General features: G+C 54.6%; 2 protein-coding genes across 2 annotated transcripts in view; one reads left to right on the forward strand and one right to left on the reverse strand.

The window, feature by feature from the left end:
- Nucleotides 1-4,621, forward strand: part of FAM83G (family with sequence similarity 83 member G) — a 28,602-nt gene extending 23,981 nt beyond the window's left edge. Inside the window, exon 5 of the mRNA XM_061143633.1 lies at nt 3,594-4,621. Coding sequence (XP_060999616.1) covers nt 3,594-4,001 — 408 coding nt within the window. The 3' untranslated portion in view covers nt 4,002-4,621. The remainder of the gene's footprint in view (nt 1-3,593) is intronic.
- SLC5A10 (solute carrier family 5 member 10) overlaps nt 1-15,430 on the reverse strand; it is a 54,396-nt gene extending 38,966 nt beyond the window's left edge. The window contains exons 1-8 of the mRNA XM_061143634.1: nt 15,317-15,430; nt 12,329-12,400; nt 11,970-12,074; nt 11,603-11,662; nt 10,848-10,952; nt 6,230-6,335; nt 5,887-5,967; nt 4,138-4,343 (exon numbers count right to left, since the gene is read on the reverse strand). Coding sequence (XP_060999617.1) covers nt 4,138-4,343; nt 5,887-5,967; nt 6,230-6,335; nt 10,848-10,952; nt 11,603-11,662; nt 11,970-12,074; nt 12,329-12,400; nt 15,317-15,430 — 849 coding nt within the window. The remainder of the gene's footprint in view (nt 1-4,137; nt 4,344-5,886; nt 5,968-6,229; nt 6,336-10,847; nt 10,953-11,602; nt 11,663-11,969; nt 12,075-12,328; nt 12,401-15,316) is intronic.
- Between the last annotated feature and the right edge of the window lie 6,128 nt (nt 15,431-21,558).

Below are 21,558 nucleotides of genomic sequence, written 5' to 3' on the forward strand. Positions count from 1 at the left end.
CATGTCTCCTGCATTGGCAGGTGGATTCCTAACCACTGGCCAGCAAAGAAGCCCCTATAGCCTGTTCTTCACCAAGGACCTCAGGTGCTTCCTCGATGCAGTCTTTCTCCATCTTTCCCCGGGTTCTTGCTTGGGTGACGGTATTAAGTAGCTAATAGTTAGGGGCCTACTGGTCCTTACTTGATCTAACGTCTGCTGCTTGGGGACAGTTAACATCCTGGGGAGCAAGTGCAGAGTCACAGGGTTGTGCATAGGCGTGGACACAGCCTTTGTTTCAGGACACAGCCTCTGCTTTGACAAAAGTGGATTTTCTAAAGGCTAGAAATTCCAAGTGTCCATCCTTGAGGCCTCTAGGTGCCCATTTGGGCTTGGCACCCTTAAGAGAAACTGTCATGAGCTTCTTCAGAGGTCCCTCTAAGTGTCTCAGAAAATGCCCTGAAGATTGTAAACTTGCTCGATAAAGGAGGTCTGAATCAGAGATGGTGATTCCTGAAAATTTTGGCTTTGGTGCAGTTTTCTTGTTATAGTCAGCTCAAGATAAAAGTGTGCCCTTGGAGGCATACTCACACATACTAACTATGGAAGCCCATCCCATGCAGACTGAACAGCACATGGACGGTGGCTGAGCTGCATACAGAAATAGAACTTTGGGACTTCCCTGGTGGTTCAGTGGTTAGTGCTGGGTTCAGTCCCTGGCTGGGGAACTAAGATCCCACAAGCCTTGTGGCTCGACCAATAGAAAAAAAATATAGTACTCTGATCCATGACCCATGGCAACCTGCCTGGGAAACCTCTGCCCTGATCTCTCTCAAAGCCAGGCAGGAAGGCAGATGGCTGTTTCCAGCACCCGCCCAGGAAGCTGCACGGTGACTTTGTAACGATCAGCCCCAGGTGACTAGGACCTAATTAATAACTGGCAGCTTCTCTAACTGTTGTCTCCAACTCGTCCCCCCACCCTGACCGTTCTCACGGGCGCCCAGTTTGAGTCCCTGCCTCCTGTGTCCCCAGGCTGGTGGCCTCCTGTCAGTGCCCGCCCCGCCCCCAGCCTCCCCTCTGTGCCTCTGCAGAGGTTCCCCCTCCTCTGCTTGCCTTTGAGCTTCTGCCAAACGTGAGGGACGGGAGCTGCCTCCCCTGCTGCAGTTCAGAATAAACTGCCTTTGCTTTTCTTAAAACATGGCCGGTGCCAGGCTGGCAGCGCAGGGGCTGCAGGGCAGGCTGGTTCCACCTCCTCTCCACCAGCTCTGACTTGGGACAGTCCATTCTTCACTTTGGGCCTCAGTTTCCTTGTCTGCAGTGAGGGGTGAGCTGTGGTTCTCTGTAGACCCCTCCCCTCGATGTCCTGTGATTACGAGAGCTGGGGCTGCACTTCTCAAAGGAGCCTTTCCCTGAATCCCTGCCGTCTTCTGTGATTTCACTCCATACGCTCTTGGTGGCCAGGCCTGGGGCAGGGGCAGGACAGTCTTGGTTGCCCCACTCCGCAGTTGGAGAAGCGGTGCCCCCGTAGGCCAGGCCAGGACCACCGCCCCGGCCCCGGCAGCGTCAGCACTGTTGCCACACAGGCCCTGCCTGAGGCCGCTCCATCCTCCCTCTCAGCCATGGGACCTCCTGGAAGTGCTGTGTCCTCGCCTGCAAGGTGGGATGTGACCCCCAACCCTCGGGATTGCTGCACAGCCTGGATGAGGCCGCGTGTGGACTGCCAAGCCCAGGTCTGGCTGACTGGCAGCAAGTCATAGAGGGCGGGCGTCCATCAGGGTCATCGCAGGGTCACCCATGGCCCTGTGCCAGCCTAGGAGCATTTAGATGCTCAGCTGTGAGAAGGGGACAAGAGAAGAGCTCGTGGGAACAGGGGTGACAGGAGGTGATGGGGGCTGTGCACTCAACACGACACCCGGTCTGCAGCAGATCCTGAGGGTTGTGGTCGATGCGGACGGACCCAGCTGCTGCCCGAGAGGGATGGTCCATCTGAAACTGCAGCCGCGACAGAGGACCAAGTGAGCTCCAGCACTGCCGGAGCGGGCAGGCCCAGGGCCCTTCCTGTCTGTGCACCTCCCCGCTGTGCAGATGAGCAGCTTGCAGCGGGAGGGTACGGCAGCCCCCAGACAGGAGCCCAGTGCCTGGCCGGCCCCCGCCTCCTGTTTCATTGGTTTTGTTGGGTTCTGCGCGTCGCCTACATGCTGTGGCTGAGCTGGGAGACACTGAAACGTCTGAAGAAGGTGAAAAGCACTCATGGCCCCAGCACACAGAGCTTCTACGTGGCGCTGATCACACCAGGGGCTGCCTGGATCAGGGGCTGAGTAGGACCCAGTGGACTGGTACCTGTGTGGTGGGGGATCTGGTCCGAGGCCCAGCAGTTCCTCGGGTAGACCCAGCCTGGGCAGGAGGGGGACAGGAAGGTTGGGCTGAGGCCAGACACGGCCCCAAGCTCCTGACACTATGGACCCCCATGGGGTCAGCAGTGCCTCTGCCTTCCCATGTGACCTTATCCACGAAGGAGGCCGATCCAACCCTGACCTCCAGGCCAGGCTGTGTGCTGACTCACTCATCCTTCATGGGAAATCTCATGAATACTGTCCCAGCCCTGGACACAGGGCCATGCCAGGCCCATGCTAAGAGGGGAGGGAATGAAAGGTGCCTGGTGAGGAAGGGGCTCCGACTGGTCCATGGGGCTGCCAGGCACCCCCTGCCCACCCTCCACTGCTGGCCTTTCATCCAGACCCTCTGTCACCTGGGCTGGGCCTCAGATCTCCCAGGTGCTGGGCAGACGCCTGCAGTGGGTACAGCCTACAGGGACCCTTGAGCATATCACCATGTCACATGTCACCATGTCACTTATCATAGGTGGGGAAACAGGCCCAGGACCCTTCCCACCTGGATTGCGTCCCACAGTCACAACCCAGACAGGGTCTCCTGGCAAGCACATGGAACAGCTACGCTTGGGAGATGCAGAGTGCCCCTCACTGGCTGGCACCCACCCTGGCCTCAGTGTCCCGTCCTGTGGATGGGACTGCCGGGCCCGCCTCACAGGAAGTCTGTCCCCATTCACTCTACCATGACTGGCTGGGTTGACTCTCGGCCAGGCGGCCTCAGTCCCAGGGTGGGGTCCTCAGGCCGTGGGTCCAGAATCAAGGACGGTGGTCAGGCCAATGCCCCTGAGGGCCCCTCCCACCCGAGTGCTGCCTGGGGGTATCCACGGCCTTCAGGCAGGCAAGACATAATCTGCTTCTGCCCCGGGAGGAAGCTTGGCCCCCTGAGGCCACCTGGTGCCAGCTTGGAAGGAGGACCCCGCCCCCAGGCACGAGAGACCTGGCCCAGGTGGAGGCCCATCTGCCACCTTACAGATGGGGGAGGTGGGCAGGGCCTCGGGGAGGAGCAGGCACTGGCCTTGATGTGACCACAAGGGCAGGATCACTCCCATAGTACCTGTGGGAAAACAGGGAAAAACAGGAAGGAAGGAAACGTGTCCAGGACGTCCAGCTGGTGGGGGCAGGGCCAGGGAGTAAAGCCAGGCATGCTCGCTGCAGGCCAGAGCCCTCATGAAGGGATGGAGCTGCCTCCAGCCCCCGGGTCTCACCTCTCCGCTCTCTCTCCACCAGGGCCAGCGGTTTCACCACTATGGAAGCCCTGCCTCCGGCATCAGGGAGAAAGATGGCTTCCCACGACCATTGAGGACCCTGGGACCCCCACGGTTCCGCCCCACTGCCGACGGCGCTGAGAGCTCCAGCAGGAAAGCAGGCCCGGCTATGGCAAGCCCCCAGCACTGGCAGGCCAAGAGCGGCCCAGGGCCCCGTCTGCTGCCAGGTCCTGCGAGCCCAAGGCAGGCCCGAAATGCCAGTGCCCTGGCCAACAGCAGGGCCACCGAGGAACACCCCAGCCCCTTCGGAATCCCGTACTCCAAACTGTCCCAGTCGAAGCACCTGAAGGCCAGGACGGGTGGCAGCCAGTGGGCCCCATCTGACTCTAAACGGCGGGCCCACGCCCCCCGGGACCGCAAGGACCCCTAGCACCCCGTGCCCGGGCCACACCGTCCATGGCCTCTGCCCAGCCTGGGCTCGCTGTGCAGTGGTTCCTGGGCCACCCGCACCTCCACAGGCACCCTGGAAGGCAGGAATGGGGGAGGGTGGCACCGTGAACCCTCACCTGGTCCGTGCACCAGTACCAGGCGGCCATGATGGTCAGGCCGAAGGTCATCCCAGTCCACGGGAGGTCCCCGGTGTAGGGATCTCGGAACATGTGCATGGCATCTGCCCGGGGCACATGGCAGGTGGTATTGGAGATGGTCCTGGATGGGATGGCCCTGGCGTAGGCCTCTGCCAGCTGCTCGTACCCGCCAATCTGCTCGAAAGCTGCAGGGGCGGGTGGGATGGTGATGGTCAGCGGCCTGTGGCCGTGACTCCCGGCCCCACTGCCCTCATCTCACGAGTAACTCCTTGGTACAGGAGACTCAAACTTTTTTGCATTCACCTTTCCCAGTGTCTGGAAAGGTGTGGAGATAGAGGGTTTTTAAAAAAAGTGAATTCAAAAGACTATTTTATTTGTATTTAAAATAATAATATTAAAGGAACATTTTGCACGTGGGCACCCCATGTCCTGCAGCCTCTAGATGCTCATCAGCCAGGAGGGGGCCCCCGCCAGGCTCACTGTCGACTCGAGGAGGCAGCCGCGTCTTTTCCTTGGCACTCAAGGACTTTCCCCAGTAGCCGGAAGGGGTAATGTCCTGACCCAGGGGCTTCCAGAGGATGAGACTTTGGTGGAGCTGAGAGTGGCTGGGGGGCAGGGGGGGGGTGTGGCTTTGAGATGGGAAACAGTCCCAAAAGGGCAGGGGAGCCACCAAGGCCACACTGACAGCCAGCTGGCCCGAGCCGAGATCACGTTCACTGCTCACTGTTCTTTGTCTGCTCTGGGGTCTGGGCCAAAAGTGAAAGTCCCTCAGTTGTGCCCAACTCTATACAGTCCATGGAATTCTCCAGGCCAGAATACTGGAGTGGGTAGCCTTTCCCTTCTCCAGGGGATCTTCCCAACCCAGGGATTGAACCCAGGTCTCCCAGATTGCAGGCGGATTCTTTACCAGCTGAGGCACCAGGGAAGCCTGTGGCTTTTGCTTTGTGTGTGATCACTGCCCCACCACCCCTAACCAGACTGGGCCTGGCTGCCCAGGTGCCTTTCCTGCAGCGGGCTCCGGGGACACAGGCCCCTGGTCTGTGAGGAGACAGGTGCACAGCCCAGGCAGCCCCAGGTCCCGCTTCCCACCCCCTCCACACAGCCCCCAGCATCATTCCCACCCGGAGCCCAGGCCAGGCTGAGGTGAGCGCTCAGAACAAAGGTACAGACACTAAACAAGGGTCCTAGGGTCTGAGTCTGGAAGAGACTATAAAGGCCTCTGTTTGCCTTCTGTGGGCTCCTCCTGGCTCTGCTTGCATGCTTCCCAGGTTGGGGAGCTCACTACCTCTGGGACAGCCCCCAAGCTTACCCCTGTTTCCAGACCAGGAGATGCTGGTCTGAATCCCTTCCTCCCACCCTGCCTTTGTCCTGCCTGCCACAGCACTTCTTGGGGTCTTATACAAGGTTTCAAACAGTGGGGGCCGATGTCCAGGCAGGTACGTGGTCTCCCAGTGGTGTCTGCACACCACCCACAGCCCCACCTCCCGTAACTGAGCTAAGGTGGATATGGATGGCCCTGCTTCCTGCGTCAGCTCTGCAGCCAGACACCAGCCGGCTTGAGCTGGTGACAGAAGTGCCACAGGGCAGCTGGGGTGAGAGGGGAACAGGCTTCTGCCACCCAGGGGAGGCTGGCAGGGGGCTGAGAGCCTCACAGCCTGACCTTGTGGGGACACCCACCCCCAGTGCCAACATGGGGGACCTGCTACTGGATAGGCCCACGGCCCTCACCTTTGATCGTCAGGATCACGGCCCCCACCACCATGACGAGTGTCTGCAGGGCATCTGTGTAGATGACAGCAGTCAGGCCCCCTGCAAGTGAAGACGACAGAGCTGGAGGGGCCTGGCCTCAACGGGGGAGGAATGGGGAGGCAACCAAGCTCTGGGAGGGATAGCTGTCCCACACCCATGCCCCTTGCCCTTGCATAGGTGGATACAGCAACCAGGCTGGCTGAGCAGCTGCAGAGGCCCACGTGCCTGGCTCAAACCGGCCAGGTCCCAGGCTACGGGAGGAGGTGCCCTGAACCCCCACCGGCTAACCTCCCGGTTTCCTGTGTGTCCCTGGGCGCTGCACCTGCTATGGTGTAAAGGGCCGTGATGGCGAGCATGATGATGGTGGACAGGTAGAAGTTCCAGCCCAGGCAGATGTGCACGAACAGGGCCCCCGCATACAGGTCGATCTGGAGACAGGAAAGAAGCATGTGTGAAGGCCCGATGTGACCCCAGGACCCGGAGCTCCATGCGCCCGCCCAGTGGCCTTGGTGCCTCGTTGATGAGGAAGGGGAGACCACCCCACCCACCAGGGGCTGTCCTGAGCAGGGGGAGTGTCCTGGCTGTAGACAGTGGTGGGCAGGGGATGTTGCTGATGTTAATAAAGTCCTAAGCAGCCCCTACCCACCAGGGAGCAGCTTGCTGTTCATTTTGGTTCCTGCCTGGGGATGGAGAAGGAGAGTCCTGGAGGGCTTCCTGGGGGAGAAGTGGGTCTCAGAGAACAGGACCCTGTGTATTGGTCTCCAGACCCACGTCTTTCTGTGTAAAATGGGTCCCTGTGCTCTGTTCCTTGTTAGGCAGGGCCCCCGAGAAGAGACCAGACTTATGCCGGGCCAGGCTGGGGGAACAGAGGAGCTCTCTTGCTTATTGAACCCTCCCCATGGGGTTGAAACAAATCAGGACCACGTCTCAGGCTGGAGCTTGTTCCCAGGGGCTGAACTGGACTCAGTCCTGCCGTCCCAGACTCTGGGGAGCACAGGACAGTCAGGGCTCTGGGGCGAGCCTGAGAATATCAGTGCTGGAACGGGCTTTACAGACCACACACACACCTTTACTGCACAATGGGTGCCTGGAGAAGGAGGGAGGACCCCATTCTGTAGGACCTAGGGCTAGGCCAGGGGCCCCACCTCCCAAATGTCCAAACCTGCTTCATGTCAGGAAGATACCCCAAAACACAGCCTGTGGGGCCAAGAGGTTCCTGAGAAGGCTGGGCAAAGCCACAGGTCAGCTGCCACGTGGGGGACAGTCTGCACGAGGCCAGAGCACCGGCCCAGCTAGGGTTCCAGCAGCCCTGCTGAAGCCAGGATCTCAGACCCCTGCTTCCCCAGGCTCTTCCCCTCCCCTCTCCTGGAGTAGAGACCAGCCAGTGTGAGGACGCTGACAAGCTGCTCTCAGAACAGTGGCCCCTCACTCTGCCCCCACCCCTGGCAGCGAGTCAGTGCCTGTATGTGTGTCCAGCCCAAGCTGAGAGGCCCAGAGCTGTTGAATATAAGAACAGGAAGGTCTGTCCCGCTCCATCAGACCAGGAACAGGGAGGTGAAGGGACCTCCCCATGGTCAGGCCCTGGCAAGTATCAGAGATGGGAGTGGCCAGGCAATGGGAGAAGGGGGTGGGTTCTAGAAAGTAGAGGAGACATAGGTTCGATCCCTGGTCTGGGAAGATCCCACAGGTCTCAGGGCAACTAAGTCCATGCACCACCGCTACTGAAGCCCATGTGCCTAGAGCCTGTGCTCCACAACAAGAGAAGCCACTGCAGTGAGAAGCCCATGTCCTGCAACTAGAGAAAATCTGCACAGCAACCAAGACCCAGAACAGCCAAAAATAAAAAGAAAAAAAAGACCCCTCCCCAGACCCTAGTCACCTCGGAAGGGAGACCTGGTTTGTGTGCCCAGCCTTCAGGCTCTGGCCACACTGCCCTTTAAGCCCAAGTGACTGGTCACGCCAGACTGGCTGCTGTTCCATACCCAGCACTTTGCTGCCTCCAGGCCTCAGCTCACCCAGGTCCCTCTGTCCGGGAACGTCCCCATCTCTGCATCACTCAGGACTCAGCCTGCCCCCAGTGCCCTGCTTCCCAAACCGCTCTGCAGCCCAGGGACTTCCTTCTGAGAGCAATGGTTGGGTGGTGGGGACAGCACAGGCATGGATGTGGAGGTGGGACTTGGGGACCCTGCGTGGTCTCTGTAAAGGCTCCTGGTGCTGCTGGAGGCCAGGTAAGTGTGTGGTCGGCTGCAGGCTCCAGGTTGTCCCCCAGCCCCATCGGACCCCTCCTTCTGCTGAACTCTGTCCTGGGGGCCCAGGCGAGCTGCAGCTGGGTAGGAGCTAAGAGCCCTGGGTCTGTGACCCTGGTGAGCAGGTCACCTTACCTCCTGAGCCCAGGGACCCTGTCTGTAAAGTGGGGGGTGGGTGTGGAGCACCATGGCACTGTGCGCAGCCCCTACCAGCCCCCTGGCCTCTGCAGACGCGGAGCAGGGGAAGCCGATGTGGGGCAGGTGGGACCCCTGAGGGAGCCGCTCCACTCCACAGAGGGGCACACAGGCGCAGAGGTTTGAGGCAACTGGCCTTGAGCCCGTGAATGAACCAGGGCATCAGAATGCATTTCTCTATTGTCCAGAGGTTAAGTGACCTGCCTGGAGCACACAGTGATGGAGCTCAGCTACCCTCCAGCCTTTAGGCCCCCTGGGGTCATTTGGCGGTTCTCTCTGCAGACTAGTGTCCCTGCCTGGGGGCTGGCAGCAGGTGGGCCCTATGGTCTCTGAGCAGGCTGGAGCTGGGGTGACTCCTTGGCATGTGGACACACAGGGCATTCCAGGGGCTCTGCCCAGTGAGGTCAGGGCCTCAGGGGCCCTGCTGGGCTCCAGAGCTGCAAACAGCTTCAGCCCAAAGCCTTGGTCAGGGGAACCCAGTCCCTCCAAGGCCTGGCCTGGCAATCAGCATTCCTCCTGCTTCCCTCCCACTTCATCCATGCAGTCCCAGCCTCAGTGCAGAAGCCCCAGCCTTGACATCAGGGGGGTTCCCTCCCATTTTATAGGTGGGTAAACTGAGTCACCTGGGACTTCCCTGGTGGCACTAGTGGTAAAGAATCTGCCAGCCAATGCAGAACATGAGGATTTGATGCCTTGGTCTGGAAAATCCCTTGGAGAAAGCAGTGGCAACCCACTCCAGTATTCTTGCCTCCCATGGACAAGAGGAGACTCTTGTCATGGAGAACCCCATGGACAGAGGAGACTGGTGAGCTACAGTCCATGGAGTCACAGAGAGTCGGACACAACCGAGCGACTGAATGACGACAACTGAGTCACCTCATCACAAAGTGGGGCAGTGATCAGCCCGCTGGGCCCTAACCGTGGTCTCTGCCTGATTCACCATGACCACTCCCTAGGTCTCCATCGTCTTGTCTGTAAACAGGGCTGTGCACAAAGTGTCCTTTAAGGACTCCCCCCACTTACTCCCCCACCGTTTTGGACACCCTGCCCAGGCTCTGAGTGTGAGATGTGAACTCTGCCTCAGAGCCACCAACAGGACAAATGGGCTGAGAGGTTGGCCTTGGCAGACCCCACCCTGGCCCCTCACCTCTCGCCCCTGTCCCCTCAAGTCCATCCTCTAGTAGGGGAGGGTGGCGGCACTAACACATACCTGACCGTGTCACCCCTGCTCAAAGCCCCTGGGCCCCTTGGGCACTCAGATCCCTTACTCACCTCTCACCAACCCTCTGGCCTGGGGTGGGAGTGGCCCCTGAGAACAACACACAGCAACTGTCTGGCTATGTGACTGCTGGTCAGTCCCAGGCCCACCGCTCCCTGTCACCCCCCACCGGCTCCTCCTCTGGTCCTGAGGTGTCTGACCCCTGGGGTCTGAGACCCCTGCCATGACCACCCCCAAAGCATCCCACACTGTTCCCCACCCTTGGCGTTTGCCCTCCCTATCAGCACCCCTTTCTCCACTAGACCCCGGCTCTGTGCTGCCCAGCAGGAACCCTGACTTCTCTTCTGAGGGCCATCCCCTATGCTACATCTGCACCCCTCACGGTGCTGAGTCCCTGCTTCCAGAGGGGCGGGGGCCTCAGGAGCAGGAGGAGAGGGAGGAGGCACGTGGGAGCCGTCCTGGAGGGCAGCAGTGCCCCCTCCAGAAGAAAGCCCTGGGGGAGATCCTCTTAGGAGAGAAGGTGGGGCCTGCTTGCTAACCTCCCTCTCTCTGAAACCCACCCCCACCCAGCAGGGACCTGGCAGCCCAGGTGGAGGCCTGGCCGAGGCTCCCGGGGCTCCTGGGGTCGTGGAGGAGGAAGCCCTGGACACCCCTGCAGAAGCTGCCAAGCAGGAGGGAGGAACCAGGCTCGGTCTGTGCATGGACCACTGTCCATTTCTGAGCCTTGCCAGAGCTGGAGTGGCTGGATGGCCTCCAGGGACAGGCTGGTGATGGGGACTCAGGAGGAAGAACACGGGCCTGGAGTGGCCATGGAGGCCCCACGGGCTTGGGACCAGCTCCCCACATCCTGGCCTCAGTCTCCCTCCCTGTGAGACCCAGGATGTGGACAGGATACGCCCATGCCAGGCCCCCCAGGGAAAGGAGGTGCTGGGGGGTCAGCCTGGTAGTGGAGCTGACAGCCACTTGCCACCTTGGGCCAGAGACAGCGGGCTCTAGGTGCCCCCTAGTGGGCACTCCTGGCTTGCCAGAACCGGGACCCAGAGCCCAGACAAGAACCCAGGGGCAAAGCAGGAGTCACAGGGCTGCATTCTGCCCCCTCCTGGGGCCCTGGGGCAGCTGTGTGATCCTCTGCAAGTCAGTGTGCCTCTCTGGGCCTTGGTCTCCCCAGCTGTCAGACAAGGCAGAAGCGGATCAGGGGCTATCAGGTCCCTTTGAGGGCCCCAGAGCAGGGATGTTCCAGCTAAGCTGGCCAGAAGCTGGTGGGGGAGGGGGTGGCTCACCGATATCTTGGTGAAGACAGACAGCAGCAGCGACAGGACAGACAGGTACATGCGAATCCGCTGGCCCCCGTAGCGCTTCTGCATGTATTCAGGCATGGTGACAATCTAGGGGCACAGGCCAGGGGGCTAAGCTCACTGCAAGGCCACAGCTAGCAACTGGGCCTGGAGCATCTCACAGCCCCAGCACCGGGCCTAGAATTCCAGGCTTACACTTCCGATCACATGGTGAGCGGCTTAGGCTGGGCAGTGGCGGGCTGAGACAGGAGGGATGCATGGGGGGCTGTGGCTGGGAGTAGGGGACAAGTTGGAAGGCTGTTATAACAAATCCAGATGAGCTCTGGCTAGACGGGGAAGTACGAGACTTGAGACATCCAGGAAATGTGAACCACCAGACTTAGTGACGCCTGGCTGGAACTAAAGAAGTGGCACAATTGAGGATGTGACTTGCAGCCCAGGTGTGCGGCCCAGGTGTGCAGCCTGTGTGCTCAGGTAGATGGAGCATCCTCCTCCAGATGCAACATGCAGGTACAGTAGAGACCAACAGACAAGGCACCTGGGCTGAAGGCCCAGGAGACCTGTCTCCATGCGTTGATGAGAATGTTAGTTGGACTAGAAACAAACCCAGAGCTGACACTTGTGGTTTCACTCACCAACTCATGTGTGAAGCCAGGGGTCCTGCCCATCACCACCACCCACTCCACCCCAGGCCCGGCTGTCCCGAGGCCCCCAGCTAGGCTGTCCCTGAGCAGACTCACCTCCGAGGAGAGGTAGATGGGCACAAACACCCATGCCAGGGCCAGCAGCACATAGGTAGCCTGTGGGGGACAGAGGCAGGTAAGGCTAGGGACATACAGGGTCGAGAACTGTCCCCGCCTCCTCTCTGCAGCCTTGAACACTAAGGATGACGGCCGAGGCTCAGGGCTCCCTGCCTGCAGCATTCTGTAGACCCGACTTCCCCATCAACCCTGCCTGCCTGGATCTTGGCCTTCCTGGTTGCTGGATACTGCCTCTGGCCATGGAGGGGTGGGCTCTGATGAACGCCATCCAGCACCTATCAAGGTTGGTGCCCACCCCACCCCATCCCACTCCTGCCCATGGTGGACACCCGCCTCTGGAGCTCACATTCCACTCAAAGCCGGCCACCGCCAAGCCTCCAGCTGCTCCTGAGCCCGCCAGTCCAATGAAGAGGCCTGAACCCTCGCTGCTGGCAAAGAGGGAGGCTCCGATCTGGAGGAGAGAGAGAGGGGAGGGGCTGGCATCAGCCCCGCCCTCTCCACGCCTTCTACCACCTGCCCCCACACCGCCGCTCAGGGACCCCTGATGATCTAGGCCCCATCTCTCCCACCTTGGCCCAGCCTGGGGGTGACCCTGGGTGTGAGGAGGACACAGGAAGTGACGGCAGGGATGCAGATGCAGGCTGACCTAGGGGTCAGATATGGCCCCAGTGCAAGGAGGGGCGGGAGAGGTCGGGGGGCACTCACCGGCCACCACGTCATGTCCCGGCCGGCCAGGAAGTAGCCGCTCACCGTGTTCCTGCTGGCCCGGCAGGAGGACTGCAAAGACAGGGGCAGGAGCTGGAGCCTTCGCTGGGCCAGAGGCAGTGAACAATGTGCCACTACTGTGGGAAACAGTGCACTGGCTCCCCAGAAAGCGGGACACACAGGTGACCCAGAGACCCAGCAGGTCCGCTCCTGGCTACATCCAGGAGAGCTGAGAGCAGGTGCTCGAATGACCCCCGCACATGGCTGCTCACAGCTGTGTAACTCACCACAGCCTGAGAGTGGAAGCAACCCGAAGGCTCATCAACTAATGGATGGTTGGACGGATGAACAAACGTGCATCCACACCACAGACCATCGCCCAGCCCCCAAGAGGAAGAGGCACCACTATTTGCTGAAACACAAGTCCATCAACATGCAGGCCTGGTTCTTCCAGACTCCAGCTGCCTCCTCTCTGCTCCCCAGATGGTCAGGATGACTAAGCTGGTTTGTCTGGGCCCACCACTCGAAGCTTCTGATATGACTGCTGGCTACCTGTCCCACTACAGCCCCCCGACCTCTGCTTTCTCTCTGTGCTCGTGATCCAGCCACACTGAACACAGTACAGTCTGCGGACTCTCACCATGTTGCCAGGATGGCCACGTCCAGCTGTGTAGGTGGTGCGCCGCACAACCTCCAGAGCCACCCTGCTTTTCTCTGTCATGTTCTCTTATCCTCAAGGATGTAGTGGATGTTGCCAACGGCCTTCTCACAGCATTTTCCCTTCCTACAAGGGCCTCATCTTTCCCAGCAGTTGACTGAGTGGTCCTGACTCACTCCAGCTCCAGGGGTCCCAAGCCACCTAAGTCACAGAGCCTGTCCCATTCCTCATGTACTCTGCATGTACTCAGATGTACTCTGCATGTAAGTTAAATAAACAGAGTGACAATATACAGCCTTGATGCACTCCTTTCCCAATTTTGAACTAGTCCATTATTCTATGTCCAGTCCTAACTGTTGTTTCTTGACCTGCATACAGGTTTCTCAGGGGGCAGGTAAGGTGGTCTGATATTCTCATCTCTTTAAGAATTTTCCACAGTTTGTTGTAATCCACACAGCCAAAGGCTTTAGTGTGGCCAATGAAGCAGAAATAGATGTTTTTCTAGAATTCTCTTGGTTTCTCTATGACCCAACATTTGATCTCTGGTTCCTCTGCCTTTTCTGAATTCAGCTTGTACATCTGGAATTTCTTGGTTCGTGTACTGTTGAAGCCTAACTTGAAGGATTTTGAGCATGACCTTGCTAGCATGTGAAATGAGCACAATTGTGTGGTAGTTTGAACATTCTTTGTCATTGCCCTTCTTTGGGATCGAAATGAAAACTGACCTTTTCCAGTCCTGTGGCCACTGCTGAGTTTTCCAAATTTGCTGGCATATTGAGTGTAGCACTTTAACAGCATCATCTTTTAGGATGTGAAATAGCTCAGCTGGCATTCCATCACCTCCACTAGCTTTGTTCATAGCAGTGCTTCCTAAGGCCCACTTGACTTCACACTCTAGGATGTCTGGCTCTAGGTGAGTGACCACACTGTTGTGGTTATCTGGGTCATTAAGACCAGGAAATAAAGTAATAAATAGTAATATAATATTTTTTTAAAAAAGAAAGCTTCCACTGCAGGGGCCCCTCTCCTGACCCCCAGTACGGTGCTCCCAAGAACACAGCACGCTATGGTTGGAATGGGTTTTCACATCCACTGGGCTCCTGTGCTCCTTGGAACAGCTGTGAGAGGCGACTGTACAGATCTACGGGGTGTGTTTGAGGAAACAGGAGGTTAAGTAACTGTTCCGAGAACACATAGACCCAACTTTCCCGACACCCAGCACTGGGCTGCCTGAGAGTTACTATTTAATCACATGAGAATGACTTCCAGTCACTGCGGCTGTTACTTCCACCAGGCCCTCCTCCGCCTCCACCATCATCTCCAGCACCCCACCCCCACCCCCACCCCCACCCCCACCACTTGCACTTTCTACTATAGGATCAACAGCAGCAGCAGGGTCCCTTACATGTGGTCACCTCAGGGAGAAGACCTCTCCCATTTGGGAACTTGGGAACTAGGACCAGGCATTTGATACATGTCTTACAGATAAAGATCCTGAGGCTCAAAAAACTGAGCAACTTCCAAGGATCCTAGAACTGGGGCCATGGCCAGAGAAGATAAGAGGGGCTCCTCATTCTCCACCAGGAGAGGAAGACCACTGCCAGTCAGGGCTCAGGGGTGCCAGCCTGCGGAGCTCTGGGGACAAGACTAGCTGATTTGTGTCCATCTCCCACCCAGGAGTAGGATGGAGGAGGCCCTCCCCTCTGGGCAGGGTCCTGGGTTCACTGCCCAAGTCCCTGCCCCCTGAAGCCCTGGGGTTCACCTGCAAATGGGGCTGTGGGGGGTGGGGGCAATGCGCACAGCACCTGCATAGCAGTATTCCTGCTGCTGCTGGAGCCTCTGGTGACCTACAGCCCTTCTCTCTTCTCAAAGGCAGAAGAAACTGGCTTATGAACTAGGCAAGGCTGGTGGACACGGCGTTGTTATAACAGAGACCCCAGGCCCTGCATGCCACTGCCCCCCTCTGGATTTGGCTCAGCTGGTGTGGGCGCAGCCAAGAACCCCTGTGATTCTGTGAGCCCATCTGACATTGGAGGGGAGGCCAGAAGACTGCGTGCGGTGCCAAGCGCCCAGCTTGTCATCTGCACAGAAGCCCCTAGTGTTCCACTTGACCTGCCCTTAGAGACACTTCCTGTTCCTCACTTTAGAGACTTAAGAATCTGGTGCCAAAGAGAGAAGGGCTTGGTCAAGGTCTCCAGCAAATCTCCCCAGGGCTGGGAGGAGGGCCTGAGGGCATCGGGCCTCCAGAGAGAGGATGCCATGCCTGGGAACACCCCGGATGGTTCCCACACCCCAGTGCCCGCCCCAGCCTGTGCCACCAGTCCTCTCACCCATATGCCCACGGCCATGTTCAGGGCAAAATACACGGCGATGATGGCAATGTCCACCGTGCTCAGCTGCGGCCTGGGGGTATGGGGGTCGCTGGTGGAGTTGTCCACAGCCATCCTGCAGCAGGGCCGGCTCTGAGCGAATGGGACTGAGGGCTGGACCAGAGCAGAGGGCTTCCTGGCAGGCAGTAAATTTATGATTAAACCAGCACGACGGTGACATTCCAGCCCACGGTGCACGCTTCAAAGTGCAGCTGGGTCTTCTCCACCCTACCCCCTCCCTTGCCCCGGTGGAGACCACTGGGGGAGGGGCACATCTTTACACACAAAGGAGACTTGGGAGATGTAAAGGGGTCTAGTGAACCCAGAGGAACCAGAATTGTCCCAGAAAGAAAGGGCTTGTTACCGAATGCATGCAATTCAGGTAAGGAGCAGGAGGGTTGGGGGCAAATGCCCCTCCTCTGCGGATGCTGCCATGACAGCAGCCATGTCTTTCTACAGCCTTTGGGTCTCAAGTGGACCACAAGGCCCTTAGCAGTGACTTGCATCTCTTGGGTCACTTCCAGCCACAGAATGTCCTCTGTTGGACACTAGAGGCTTGTCACCACATTTCCTGTCCTCTTTTCTAGACCAGGCCCCAAAGCCCCTTCCTGACCATCCTCTTGGGTCCCCTGGTCTCCTAGCACCACAGATACTGGGCCCCACATCTAGCAAGCATCTGCCACAGGCTGGGCCATGCTTAATCTTTCTGCTCACTGACCTGTTCTGTGCTCAGAGTAGGTGGTGTGGGTCACAGCCAGGGAAGGAGGCAGGAGGGTGGCCACCTGCCCCCATCCAGCCACTTGAGGGCCAGAGCTGGGCTTTGGCCCTGTATCCAACCCCAGATCTTCCCCAGTGGTGGCAGTGATGGCTAGGGTCCACTGTGTCCCTCCTGCTCAGATGCTTGCTCACTGATTAAATCCGTGTGTGCAGCCAGGCAGCTCTTGGTGACATGGCCCGTGGCTTCACAGAGCATTTGGAGTTTATCCTGACATGCAGCCCTTCCAGAAGTGTTAATGAGTGAGCGGCTGGCACTGGGAACACCGGCTTGCAAAGCCAACTGTGCCTGTTACTTGGTAACCGAGGAGGAGGGTTTGAAGATTAATCCCCCTCACATGCAGGACTCGGCCGGGAAGAAGAAGTCAGTCACTGCTTTCGGTAAACTCAGGCAGGCCCAGACCGCCCACCCCAGCCACCCTCACCTTCAGCCAGCTAGGCTCTCAGATGTCTTACTCATTGTTGGAAATGCATCGTGACTCAAGAGGTCACTTCATACTGAAGAGGGACCCAAATGGGTAATGTCCAGATTTATTAAACTGGTCTCCTAAAGAGGAAGTAGCTGAAAGAACAGCCTTTGGTCCCCTCTCCATAGCCTGGGTCTCAGAAAGAAATATACCACTTAGACAGAGCCCTCCACCCCCTCCACTGTCTGATCAAAAGGCCTGGGGAGAGATGGCTGACATGAGCTGATGGATGGGGCCAGGGGGAGGGTGGCAGGGGAGGGAATGGAGAAGAAATTCCACACGGCAGTCCAATCACAGTTTACACTCTCCTCCAGCCTCCTCTGACCACACTCGCAGATCCAACTCCTCTGGGCCAGCTCACCTAGGACAGGAATACAGACAGCTGTCCAGCCAAAAAGTCACAACTGGTGACTGCACATGGACACATCATCACCATCCAGAGTCCAGAGTTTACATTAGGGTTTATTCTTGCTGTTGTGTGTTCCATGGGTTTAGATGTATGTATGATGACATACATCCATCATTAGAGTATCACAGAGCATCTTCACAGCCCTAAAAATCTAGGCTCTATCTATTCCTCTTTCCATTCCCCCACCAACACTTGATCTCTTAGCGTTCACAGTTTTGCCTTCTCCAGACCATCATATAGTTGGAATTACAGAGTATGTAGCTTTTTTCGATTGTCTTTCACTTACTAAGATTCAATTTAGTTTCCTCCACATTGTTTCATGGATTGATAATTCATTTCCTTTTGCTTGAATAATATTCCATTGTCTGAAGGCACCACAGTTTATTTATCCATTTACCTACTAAAGGACATTTTGATGGATTCCAAGTTTTGGCAATTAGGAATAAAACTGCTATAAAACTCCATGTGCAGGTTTTTATGTGGACATAAGTTTTTTACTCCTTTCAGTAGATACCAAGGAGCATGACTGCTGGATCACATGGTAAGTGTGTTTAGTTTTGTAGGAAACTGCCAAACCATCTTCCCAAGTGGTCACTTCTGTATCTCCACCAGTGATGAATGAGTTCCTGTTGTTCCATGTTATCAACATTTGATGCTGTCAGTGTTCCAGATCTTGGTCTAAGAAGTGTGCAGTGTTTCTCATTGTTTTAATTTGCAGTTTCTTGATGGCATATGATAGAAGGCATCTCTTCATATGCTTCTTTACTATCTGTATACTTTCTTTAGTGAGGTGTCTGTAAGATCTTTGGCCCCATTTTTTTCAATATAAATTCAAAAGGTTTACTGTACCAAATACCACAGAAAAATGGATCAAAATATGTGAACAAGTTTTAAGAAAAAATAATTCTATATGTTGACATTGATGTCTATTTAACTGATCAAAAACAAAGTCCTATTACTTTGTCTTAGTGGAATTTCAATAATAACAAATCAATCCCGGAATTTTCTCCTTTCTAAAAATCACTTAAATCTAAGCATATTGTAATCTCACTTCCAAGTTTTATGGTTCATTTTTAATCAGGTTTTTATTTTCTTATGGAGATTTAATTGTTCTCTTTACTAGTCCTTTATCAGATAATTGTTTTCCAAAGACTTGTCCTAGTCTATGACGGGTCTTTCACTCTTAACACTGAGTATCACAGAACAGAAGTTTTTAATTTTAGTGAACTCCAGTTTATCAATTATTTCTTTCATGGATCATCCTTTGGTGTCATATCTGAAAAAAAACCATTGCAATAACCAAGGTCATCCAGATTTTCTTCTAGGAGTTTGACTTTTACATTTAAGTCTGCATTCCTTATTTTTTTTCTGCATGTGAATATCCAGTTATTGGTGGCTCAGACAGTAAAGAATCTGTCCGCAATGCCAGAGACCCAGGTTTGATTCCTGGGTTGGGAAGATCCCCTGGAGAAGGGAATGGCTACCCACTCAGTATTCTTGCCTGGAGAATTCCATGGACAGAGGAGCCTGGGGGGCTACAGTCCACGGGGTCGCAAAAAGCTGGACATGACGGAGTGACTAACACTTTCACACTGTCATCCAGTTATTTAAGCCCTGTTTGTTGAAAAGAATATTTTTGGTCCACTGTGTTGCCTTTGCTCCTTTGTAAAGATTGGTTAACTATATTTATGTGGGTCTGTTTATGAGCATTCTCTATTCTGTTCAACTGATCCGTCTTTTCTTTCAACAATATTTTTTTGTTGTTTTTGGCTTTGCCATAGGGCATGTGGGATCTTAGTTCCCTGACCAGGGGTCAAACCAAACTCTGAAGTGGACATGCAGAGTCTTAAACCACTGGCCCACCTGGGAAGTCCCACCACACTCCTGATTATGGTAACTTTACAGATGGCTTGAAGAGAGGTAGTGTGAATATGTTCTTTTCCTTCAGTTACTGCCTTGGCTATTCTGAGTCTTCTATCTCTCCATGTAAACTTTAGAATCAGTTTGACAAAATCCACAAAATAATCTCGTGGAATCTTTATTGAAATTTCATTGAATCTTTAGACCAAATTGGAAAGCACTGACATGTTGACAAGTCTTCCTATCCATGAACATAGGCTATTTCTCCATTTAGTTTTTAAAAATTTATTTCATCCATTTTGTAGTTTCCCTTACATAGATTTTATGCCTAGATTTATACTTAATATGTCATTTTGTGGTGATAGTGTATACGGTTTTGTATTTTCACTTTTAAATTCCACTTGTTCGTTGCTGGTATACAGGAAAGCAATTGACTTTTATCCTACAATCTTGATATAATCACTTATTAGTAATGAGTTGGGAGAGTTGTTCTTGATTCATATTTTCTACATAGGTGATCATATCATCTGAGAACAAAACAGTTTTATTTCTTCGTTCCCCATTTGTGTACCTTTTAAACCCTTCTTGCCTTATTGCATCAGCTTATTGAAATAAGCTATTGAATAAGCTATTCAATAGCTATTGAATATTTTGAAGTTTTCAAAATATTGAAAACAAGTGATGAGAGGGGACTTTCTTGGCTTATTCCTGATCTTAGTGGGAAAGCTTCTAGTTTCTCACCACTAAGTATGATATTCACTGTAGGCTGTCAGTAGATATTCTTCAACAAGATCAAGTTCCCTCTCTATTCTTATTTTACTCAGCTTTTGTCATGAATGGATGTTGAATTTTGTCAGGTGCTTTTTCTGCATTGATTGATATAATCATTATTTTTCTTTAGTCTGTTGGTATGATGGATTACATGAAGTGATTTTCAACTGCTGAGAAAAGTCTTGCATATCTGGGATAAATCCACTAGGTTGTGCATAATTCTTTTTATACATTGTTGGAATGAATTTGCTAATATTTTGTTGAGGATTTTTGCACCTATGTTCTTGAGATCTTGGACTTTGGTTTACTTTTCTTGTAATATCTTTGTCTGGTTTTTGTCCTAGGGTAATGCTGGCCTCATAGAGTGAGTTAGGAACTACCCCTTCTTCAGCGGGAGCAGGGTGGAGCTTGCAACAATGGTAGGGGTGTGGGGCAGGGTGAAGTAACAATGGTTACCAGCCTCTTTGGATCTCTGTGCCAACAAGTAGCTACTTGCTATCAGAGCACAGATTTCTGCTGTCTGGAGGAGGGGACTTCTTGCCTATCCTGGCTCCCACAAAACTGTGCAGATTACTCCAGGAATGTATGCAGAGCTGCCTGCTGCAGGGTTGGGAGTCTGGGTCAGGTATCAGCAACTTTACGAAGAGCTGGATTTGACAAAAGGTAGCTACATTTACCATCTAACACTTTCCCTGGAAGTTGCAAACCTTCAAGACTCCAGAGTTCCAAAATCATTAGATGGATTTGCCACTGTTTAGATGGAGACAGATTCCTGGTGCTTCCTATTCCACCATCTTCCACAAATCCTCCCCATTTGATTCATTTTTATTATTCCTCTTTATTGATATCCTCCATTCGGTGACATATAATTCCTATACTTTCCTTTAGTTTTTTGAGCATGTTTAAAATAAATTATTTAAAGTCTTTGTCTAGTACATTTAAAGTCTGAGCTTCCTCAAGGAAGACCCTGTATATGGGTGCAACCTTGTTTCTTTAGACGCCTCGGAACTTTTTGTTGTTGAAAACTGCTATTTCTAATATTACGTGATGGAAATCAGGGTCTTCTCCATCCACAGGGTCTGTCTGCTTTTCTCAACTGATTCTGTAAAGTCTGCATTCTTCATTGTTTGTGGCAACTGAAATCTCTGGACAGTCAGCTTAGTGGTCAGCTAGTGAGTCATCACACACTTCCATAAAACTCTGAAACCAAAAGAGAGAGAGAACAGCATTCCCAATCTGCAGGTGGGCTGTGAGTCCTGGGCATGCCGTCAACACTCAGCCAGGAAATCTACAACCCCACTGGGGCCCTCACGTCTTGCTTGCACAGAAACCCAAGGTCAGACAGAGGTGCAAGCTTATGGCTTTCTCAGGTATTTCTGAGCACATGCTCAGAAAGCAAAGGTTTAAGGTTTTCTAGAAGAAAAAAAAGCAATTTTTCTCTTTGTAAGAAAGGCTTCTTTTTTTGTGTGCATGAGCTGGAGGGGACTGTGGTTAGATGACCCCGTATCTCACGCCTGATAAACTCTAAGGCAGAGTGTTGGGCTCTGAACTCTAACAATATGAGATGCTCAACACTGACCAGAGTCACAGCGCTTGCCCTCTGGAACCCCCTCCCTCCAGCACCTCATCATCCACAGCATGCAGCGGTGCGTTTTGTTTCGAGTATGACTGTGCTATCCGACAAGGAGCAGAACAAAGCCACACCAAGATGCAGACGGCAGCTCATGCCGACTCCTGACCTGACCCCAGTGGCTCATGCTGGTGTCCCAACTCCTCTCCTGCTGCAGTCAAGTGACTATGCGTCATGAACGTGCAGGGCCCTGGACAAACAGAACAGGGAACATTACATCCCAAAGACACAACTACACCACCCAAAGTTGCAGAAATCCCCACAAGCTGACCAACACTTCAACATCCACACA

The sequence above is a fragment of the Dama dama genome, chromosome 5 (assembly GCF_033118175.1).
Source record: "Dama dama isolate Ldn47 chromosome 5, ASM3311817v1, whole genome shotgun sequence".
NCBI lineage: Eukaryota > Metazoa > Chordata > Mammalia > Artiodactyla > Cervidae > Dama > Dama dama.